Source organism: Macrobrachium nipponense, chromosome 35, assembly GCF_015104395.2.
Source record: "Macrobrachium nipponense isolate FS-2020 chromosome 35, ASM1510439v2, whole genome shotgun sequence".
NCBI lineage: Eukaryota > Metazoa > Arthropoda > Malacostraca > Decapoda > Palaemonidae > Macrobrachium > Macrobrachium nipponense.
In genome coordinates, this window is record NC_061096.1 from 54,599,939 (window position 1) to 54,609,938 (window position 10,000).

At 38.4% G+C, this 10,000-nt stretch overlaps 1 protein-coding gene across 1 annotated transcript in view; it reads right to left on the reverse strand.

Moving 5' to 3' along the window:
* Positions 1-10,000, reverse strand: part of LOC135208351 (uncharacterized) — a 14,737-nt gene that overhangs the window by 1,563 nt on the left and 3,174 nt on the right. Inside the window, exons 3-6 of the mRNA XM_064240454.1 lie at positions 4,587-4,737; positions 4,195-4,372; positions 2,459-2,649; positions 2,000-2,199 (exon numbers count right to left, since the gene is read on the reverse strand). Coding sequence (XP_064096524.1) covers positions 2,000-2,199; positions 2,459-2,649; positions 4,195-4,372; positions 4,587-4,658 — 641 coding nt within the window. The 5' untranslated portion in view covers positions 4,659-4,737. The remainder of the gene's footprint in view (positions 1-1,999; positions 2,200-2,458; positions 2,650-4,194; positions 4,373-4,586; positions 4,738-10,000) is intronic.

The window sequence follows — 10,000 nt, forward strand, 5'->3', positions numbered from 1 at the left end:
CACTTATCGTTATTTATATGAAAATATCTCAAAACTGATAAAAGCTACAATCATGAGTATTTTTTTTTGTATATTCTACATAAAATGCACATTTCCATTTCCATATATAATACTACCATGTAACTTTGGCTAATTTAAAATGGTACAAAAATTATGTCAAAGTGACGAAATAATGTCCGAGATGTGTCACAGATACTTTTTAGTACGGCAAGAAAGAAATTCGCGCTTGCGCGCCTGCGTAACGATTGTAAACAAAACAACACCTTGATCCGTGAACTCCCAGGATCCCCCAAGGCGTGTGATTCAAGAGTTTTTCGGCTGGTAGGCCTAAAAGTATTTTTCCGCGAATTTTAAAAAAAACTTTTGTATGTCGACGTAAAATACGTCCAGTCGGCACCCAAGAGACAAAAAATGTCGACGTAAAATACGTCCAGTCGGCGTTTAAGGGTTAAGTTATCTCAGTTCTATTCTACATATGCCATTTATACAACTACGGTAATAGTGTACTGTAGTACGATTATTGAAATACAAGTCAAATGGATGTTATCCAATTCGGTTGTACTTAGAAAAAAATAAAACTAAAAAAATTAAAAAGTCGTATCTCGTTCGGTTGTTCATGGGTGTCACACATTCACGCAACAAGTATAACGTTAAAACCATACTTTCATCCAAGTAGTATAACGTTAAAACCATACTTTTCATAATTCTCTTTTGCTGTTATTGAACTTATGTAACTAGAAGATGATGATAAAGTTACACTATTGTAATTTGGTCTCTCATAAAATTGGACTATCGTAAGACAAATTATCGTTACTTGAACGCTACAGCTACCTGTACACTGTATAAACCTTATTATATCTTTACATACCCTAATCACCCAAAAGAATTAAAGCTAGGCTTTTTTCACTTTACAGTATTTGTAATGCTATAGTAATGTACTGTACAGTACTACTGTACAGTAAATTCTATAATAATATACTGCATAAATATAATTTTACTTATTGCGCCATTGTGGGATTACGGCGCCTGTGACTGGTCTAGAGTTTCGAAAAGAAGGTGTGCAGCAATCGCTTAGCGTCGAAAATCACTTAACGTCGGCGGCCAGGAACAGAGCCCTGCCACTAACCGAGGGCCGCCTGTACTTCATTGTTCAGAGTTTTGAGTATAAAAATACCAGTATAATAGTATGTGTTTAAAATATATATATAAAAAAACAATTAGTAATGTACAACAAGTTTCCAAAAATATGTACTATATAATACTCTATAGTGTCCTTGTCCTGAATTGTCTAACTTGGAAGACTCTTCTTTTGCTGATAAACACAGAAAGACTTTTTCATCAATAACCTTTTGTTTGTAATTCAAGATTCAGTATCAATGTATAGCAACTGCTCACAGCTATCAATTTCTTGTGAGTTGTACAGTAGTAATCAATGATGCAATTGTCATATTTAGCTATTTAACAGATGTATTTATGGAATTTTGAAATACCTCATCATTCTACTGGATTCTCTCCTCGTGTACTTAAAAACATATAATTACAATTTTGCATCAGCGTTTCCCTGATTCTTTAACAAGCTTTAATTTACACCTGTTTTCCTTATTGTATCCCATTTTCTCCTACCTTACCATAGATGATCCCATTCAAAACAATAAAACAAATCCAGTCTGTTCTGGCAACTCCTTTCCTGTCATTCTATTGGTTTTTCTCAAATTATAGAAAAAATACATAATTCATACACCTGTTTCCAAAATCCTTCACCCAATTATAATTTACAAGGTTTCTACCACACACACACCCAGGACCAGGACTGGTTTTTCTTTCTTGAACATATTTTCTTCTATATTTTCATAAATGTCTCCATTCAACACATTGAAACAATTACAGTTATTTCAATCTTCTCTTTTTTGCAGCTATTTTGAAAAAAAAAAATTGGAAAGTATTTGTTGGAACTGCAGTAATCAAAGCATGCATATTCTCCCCATACTAATATAAATACCTTGGGAGTGCCCTTGGTTTGATTAAAATAAGATGCAGAGCATGGAGAGCAGCTATCATGGAGCATACGTATGATACTCGGTCAGAGAGACCAAGGAGCCCTGAGAGAGTGCTGCAGCGTAAGACAGAGTCCACACAGTTTAAGCATAAACTTGCTACATCTATGCTTACACTCCCTAACCAGACTTGCCAGTGAAGGTACTGTAAAGAAAAAATAAAGAAAACTTCAGTAAGCATATGCCAATGACAAATTTGGACGATTTTCTGCATCATAACCTTGACAGAGCTAATGAAAATACAGAAAATTCATTTTGCTCATTCTTTCAGCTGGAGTACTTTGGATACAATCAGTCCTTAAAAATTCATGAAAATGAACTGTAAAATCTGAATTTTTCTTTAATGAATATGTATATGATATTTTGGCAAAATTTCTGATGAAAAAGTAACAGCACCAACTCACCTCCATAGCTAACAGAGAAAAACGAAGTATGTGCTCAGAACTTTCAGGCAGAACTTGACCACCCCACGGTAACCTAGACATAGCTGTGAGATACTCAACAACTGCTGGAGCCAGAGTGTCAACTACATTGCCTATACCATCATCTCCAGAAAGAAGTTTGCAAACTCGCTCACTGTACTTGTTCCCACCACCTGTGGAATATAAATATCATAAGTAATTCAAAACAGCATCATCTTAAAAACAACCACCCCCTTTAACAATGTTCCTTTAAATAAAGAGAAAGCTCTTCATTAAGGTATTAGAAAAGTTCCTAAAATGACAAATTTTCTAATCAATTTGTATTTTTCAAAACTAACAAACCTGAGGTCTTAACATTAGAATAATCTTCTGGCGCCAGCTGGAAATCCAATAAAATTAATAAAAAACTGTGTAATCCAGGAACTATTGGCATCTGTGCTTGCTCACGGGGTATTTGGGAGCTTCCACAGTACCTTGGGCATGCCATGAGCGCATCAGTTACTTCCTTACCACCTTTTAGAGAGGACATGATTACTCTCTATCTCTTTAAAGCCAGTTTAGTTTGCCAATTTTTTGTTTTCTATCTTTTCTCTGGGTATGCTCAGTGTGTGTGATCTTGTAGGTTTGTATAAGATGTGAGAGATCATGGAGAATTTTGCACAACACTGAAAAACTGATAAAATATGACAAATTTTTAACCAATTTGTATTTTTCAAAACTAACAAACCTGAGGTCTTAACATTAGGATAATACTACCGCCAAGCTGGAAACTGGTACAATTAATAATAAACTTGTGAGATCCAGGGACTATTGGCATCTATAACAGGTCACAGGGTATGTAGTACCCAGAATGCCCTTGGCGTCCCATGACCCGACAGTTACTTTCCTACCGCCTTTAAGATAGGACATGATTACTTTCTATCTGTTTTAAAGCCGGTTTAGTTTGCCCGATTCTATTCATATTTTCCCTTTTTACTTTTTTTCTTTCTCTGGGTGTTCTCAGTATGGGTTGTGATCTGCTAGGTGCGTGTACATTGTGAGATGGATATTTGCTTCATCAACGGGAATTTCTTCGGGTTCTCGGAAGAGACAAAGGAAATGCCCTGGAGTGAGTGGGTTCCCTTGTTCAAGATTTTTAACATCGGTGTCTACAGACAACACACACCACTATCTTACCAGTGTGTGTTACTTTGACATTTTGAGGGTAGACCATTCCTTATTACAGAAGAACATGTATCCTGGTGACAAACTTTCAGTATATCAATAAAAATTGTGGTTTTAATTAACACAAATCCTTCATAAATACTAGTAAATTGCACAATATATTGTCTTCATTTTTATAAGACTGCTTCCACTATAGTGAGGCTTTTCCATACTACATGGGTGATATGGTATTCTATCAAATGTTTTTATCATTTTATTCATTTAAGATGCAATCATCTTCAACTACTTAATTCACCTTAACTAGTTTCCAGTCTGACTGTACTTGAATCATAGTTAAATGCTTTGGTTTGTTCAATGGGAGCAAGAGCACATTATGAATAACATAAATACAGAATGGTTTCTCTTCCTCATACTTATATTCTTGAGTTAATTCTACAACATATATGTAATGGTATTACAGGCTAGCCAGAGGTATTGGTTTGTACAGTCTATTATAAATTATTAAGAGACAGTACTAATCTAATAAAAACAGGCTGGGGAAAAAATCTAACTACCTGGTGTGAAAATATGATGAGGCCTCGGTAGAGAACCTGACAACCGGGCCAAATGCTGAAGTAGAATGACTTTGCTGGCTGTGTACAATGGTACTTCACCTGTTCCACTTCCACTGCTTCCTTCTTCACTATCACCTGTTTCAACAGAACTGTTACATTCACCCCAGTCTCTGTTAGCCTGAAATTGTAAATTCAATAAATTTCAAACCATGACAGCAGCACATCACAAAACAATAAAATAAAAGTACAGTGGATAATAAGAATATAAATTAAAAACATAAAGCTCACTCTTGTAACTTCCATTAAAGTTGAACCTCAAGAGATAATATACACTCATTCATCTTGTAATATTATTAGATAAAACAGTTCAATAAGGCCCCGCATGAAAATACCTGCAAAGTCGTGGACAGTCCTAGCCTTAGGGTGTAAGTAAGGAGTGCAGTGTTGAAAGACTTTCCAGACATGACATTGATGATCTCAGAATATTCCAATTGACTTAACAACTGGCTACATTCTAAACCACCTCCTTCACCATGAGTACATCTGTAATAAAAACACTATTTAGCACATTTTTAATCAACATTCTAAAATGAGGTCCTCAACTCAATATTCTTGATTTAGACACCATCTTGTCAGTCACACAATGGAGTGATAATCAAAAAGCCCCATCACATAGAGCATTGTTTAACTGAATGCCTCCAGAATTACACTACAGGATTCCATGGATATCACTGACCTACCAAGAAGGCTGGACATTGTAACCATTAAGAATGTGCAGTGAACATTTTGATTGGGACATGCCCATAAAACAGAGAAATTATATAACACAATTTCAAAAATTAATATACCTTACATATTACAAACCGAATCTCATGGCCTTCTTAGTGTTCAGTATATATCAAGTGTTAATGCAGAAACACAAACCCATCTAGTTGGTAAAACAATGTCGTTACTTTTGTAAGTGGTAGTTAAAGAGTTGAGAGGTGTAAACAAATTACGATTTCATCTCACTTCCTAAAATTATGAAGTCTCTTTGTCAGTTCAAGCAAGGTCTTCAAGGAGTATAGTTGTATATTTTCGTAATTCAAAGGATTAATTTTGGGCACACAGATGTAAGTTTTTTTGACGAACTTATATATACATATTTGCTTTATATGTCTTATTCATTTTTAGTTCCTCGCTGGCCGAGTGGTTTTCGAGCTGGGCTGCCAATCCGGTGGTCTCAGGTTCGATTCCCGGCTCGGCGAACGCGGATCAGAGAAATTTATTTCTGGTGATAGAAGTTCATTTCTCGATATAGTGTGGTTCGGATCCCACAATAAGCTGTAGGTCCCGTTGCTAGGTGACCAATTGGTTCCTAGCCACGTAAAAATATCTAATCCTTCGGGCCAGCCCTAGGAGAGCTGTTAATCAGCTCAGTGGTCTGGTAAAACTAAGATACTTTTCATCCATCGTCTTATTCATTTAAGCGTTAAAAGGCGTAAATTGGTTTATCTCCTCCTCCTCCTCCTCCTCCTCCTCCTCCTCCTCCTCCTCCTCCTCCTCCTCCTCCTCCTCCTCCTCCTCCTCCTCCTCCTGCAACAGAAGCAAATTTGCAGGATTATATGGATGGATCTTCACCGCAGAGCAGGTCACATAAATCCAGGAGGTCAGTTAAAAGCACGGCATCAAGTGTAAAGTCAACTCTCATACAGGAGAAGGCAAAGTTGGCTGGTTTGCTTGCACAGAGGGCACTGCTTGAGAAACAGACAGAATTAAAAGCCAAGGAAGATTTGTTAAAGTTGGATGGTGAAATTGAAGCAGCAAGGGCAAGGAGAAGGTGTTCAATGAAGAAGTTATTCCACGACAAAGTTTCAAACCCTGAAAACACCAGCATTTGTTCCCATCACAATCTGCATCAAAATAAAAACCCAATGTCACTGTGGCCTTTTCTACCCATGGCTACTGCCCCCCAGAGTCATTCTACCAAAGTCAGCAACAGTTAGCAGCGGCTATGATGCTGCCTCATGCTGAAGTGACCAAGTTTTTGTGGTGATCTTCTTGAATATGCATCATTCATGTTGGCATTTAATGACCGCATCGTGCCAACACCACATCAGACTCCAACAGGCTGTATTTCTTAAATCAGCATCTAGAAGGAAAGCCTAAGTCACTCATAGCTGGGTGCATGTTTATGAATGCATCTGAAGGATACATTGAAGCAAAAAGACTTCTGGACAAAGTGTATGGAGATCCATACAAGGTTTCCATGGCATACATAGACAAGCTAACCAAGTGGCCACAAGTGAGAGGTGATAACAGTGAATCTTTGCAGGAATATGCTTTGTATCTTGTGAAATGTAATCATACCATGCAGTGTCAAACATGCAGGTTTTAAATGATTCGCCAAACCTTCAGAGGGTGATTTCAAAGCTGCCAGTGTATATCCAAAATAAGTGGTTGGATCGTGTGATAAAGCTCGGGAAGCAAGGTGTTGTGTGTGTTTCACCACATTAGTGGAATTTGCAGAATGCAGCAGAGGCAGCAATGGATCCTGTATTCAGCAGGGAAGCTTTGGGTAAAGTGTGTGTTTTTTAAAGGCAAAGGCAAATCATGGCTCAAGTCAGACCAAGCAAAAATCGTTTGCAGTTACAGTTGCAACCATCAAATTCTGCCAACCAGTATACTAGGAAATGCCAACTCTGTAGTGGTCATCATGGACATTGAGGAGTGCCTTCAATTTTTCTGCACGGAGGAGTGTGGATGAAAGACGAGAATTTGTTAAAGACAACCGTCTTTGCTTCAGTTGTTTGGGCAATAACCACACTTCAAAAAAGTGTCTCAATCGATGGCAGTGCAAGACATGTAATAAAAGGCATCTTACCACTCTGCACATTGAGGAAACTTCTAGGTATGCTTGACAGCAACAGTGCAAATTGGTGTCACAAATAGTGCACAGTTTGAAGTACAGGTCAAGGTTGTGCTAAGGGTCAAGATGTTACTCAAGGTGAAGGTCGCACTCCAGGTCAAGGTAATACTTAAAAGTCTAAGTAATGTGAGGTCTTCTGCATGTACAATTTCGGATACAGTGTTGCAAATCATTCTTGCCTGTGCAATTACGTGTAAAGGGTAGTGACAATGTAGTACAACTTATGCCTTTTATGATACGGGCAGTTGCAGGTTGTTTCATTAAAGATAGTATCAAGGATCAATTAACTGTAAAGGTATTGAAAGAGCTATCAAGTTGCAGACAATGCATGGGACTGATACGGTTAAAACCTTTATTGTAAATGGTCTTGTTGTTGCTGATATACATGGTAATAATGATGTTGTATTGCCAAAGGTACTCACACAAAAGGATATTCCTGTTAATCATGATCAAATTCCAAGGTATGAAATGTTAAAGATTGGCCTCATTTTATCAAGTGTTATTAATAGGATTCCAGTGTATCAGCCAGAGTTAGACATAGGAATTTTGATAGGTAGTAACCTGTCCAACAGCTTTACAACCTTTAGAGGTTGTACCCACTTCAGGTTATGGCCCCTTTGCAGTAAGATATTTGCATGGATGGACAGTTAATGGGCCTGTACATGTTAAGGTTAGTTCAAATGGGGTTTCATGTCACAGGTTATTGTATCTGATGTTCAACATGTTACTGACTGTATTACTGTTGAAAGTATTAGGAAGTACTTTGAGTTAGATTTTCAGAAAGGGATCTTGGGTCAGTTCCTGATGAGCGTGGCTTATCTTTTGAGGACATAAGATTTGTGAAAAGGTGCCAGGAATGACATTGAATTTAGAGATGGTCACTTTCAGCTACCCATGCCTTTCAGAGATCTCAATGTGAATTCTTCCTAACATAGAAGCAGGCTGTTAGCAGAGCTAAGTGGCAAAGGAGGAAGATGACGAATAGTGAAGATTACAGACAGCAGTACACAGCATTCATGGACAAGTTTGTTTGAAAAAAGGCTATGCTTACAAGATCCCAGATGATGAGGTCAATAAGATTCCTTTTTGGTATCTTCCTCATCACGCAGTTTTTCATCCCACGAAAGGGAAGATTAGGATAGTTTTTTTGACTGTAGTGCCAAGTTTGAAGTGTGTCATTAAATGATGTTCTGCTACAGGGTCCAAACCTCACCAATTCATTGACAGGAGTACTCATTAGATTCCGGCAGGAGGTTTATGGCATTCATTGGAGATATTGAAGCTATGTTCTTTCAAAAAAAGATTCCACCTGAGAATCAGGACTATGTTAGATTCTTGTGGTGGCCTAATGGTGACATCAATCGACCTCTTGAAGAATTCCGAATGGCTGTTCTCATTTTCGGAGCAATCTCATCACCGAGTATTGCAAATACTGCATTGAAGGCCACAGCAGACAAAGCAGATGAGAAGTATGATTCAACTGTTGGCAGCACCATAAGGCACAATTTCTATGTTGACAACTGTTTGAAGCCATGTGCTGATGTTCCATACAGCAGTGAAGTTGGTGAAGGATTTGGTATCTGCAACTGGTGAAGGAGGATTAGGTTAACTAAATTTGTCAGCAATTCAATTGATGTCCTTAAAGTTTTGCCTGCTGAAGATTGTTCGTTGAAAGTGACAAGTTTAATCTTGACAGGAGAGTTTAATGACAAGAGCCTTAGGAATGTTATGGGACCTTAAAGAAGACTCATTCAAGTTCTCAATTGAGCTCAAGGATAATCCATTCACCAGAAGAGGATTGTTATCAACTATCTCATCATTATATGATCCCCTTGGGCTGCTCTCTTCCAATCATCTTACAGCCAAGAAAAACTTTGTTACAAGAATTGTGTCAAGTTGAGTCTGGACTGGGATGAGAGGATTCCAGATGAGCCAGCTGAAAGGTGGCAACATTGGATACAAGGTCTTTATTTATTGGAGCAGCTTTCAATACCAAGATGCTTCAAGTCAAGTGGTTTTGGCAATGTGACAGGTTCAAGTCTTGTATTATTCAGCGATGCATCTACATAGCGGCGTGCTTCTTCGGCCACTGCACGGCGTCATCTGTATCGTACGCACGTGGTATTCGTTCGTTCTAACGATTTCGTTTATTAACGTAAATTCGCTAGTGATTTCGTTGTAGTATACTTTATCGTGTTGTGTGAGAACTTTACTACATACGTATACGTACTACATAACATAATTACGTACAACATATATGTAGTCATGGGTCCCAAGAAAGTTGAAATTCACGGAAAGAAGAGGATGCTTTCTTTGGAGACGAAGATGGAGATAATTAAAAAGTATGAAGCTGGTATGCGATTGAGTGTGATCGCCAAGGAATACGGCCGAAATCTGTCGACAATAGGCACCATCCTTAAGCAGAAGGATGTCATCAAAGCAGCTACACCTTCCAAGGGCATCACTATTTTGTCCAGCAAGAGGACCCACATGCACGATGAAATGGAAAGGCTTCTTCTTGTCTGGATAAAAGACAAAGAAATCGCTGGCGATACAAAATAACGGAGACGGTAATCTGCTACAAGGCCAGCGCTATTTTCGGCGATTTGATCCAGGCGAAGACGACGGAGGAGAAGGGACATCAACGCCAAACCCCAGACTTCAAGGCCTTCGCATGGGTGGTTTGAGAAATTCCGTAAACGGACTGGCATCCATTCGGTGGTACGGCATGGGGAGGTGGCCAGCTCGGACACGAAAGCGGCCTAAGCCTTTAAAAAGACGTTCGACGAGATGATGATCAATGAAGGCTACAGTTCTCAGCAAGTCTTCAACTGTGATGAGACTGATCTTTTTTGGAAAAAAATGCCTCGTCGGACGTACATCACGCAGGAAGAGAAG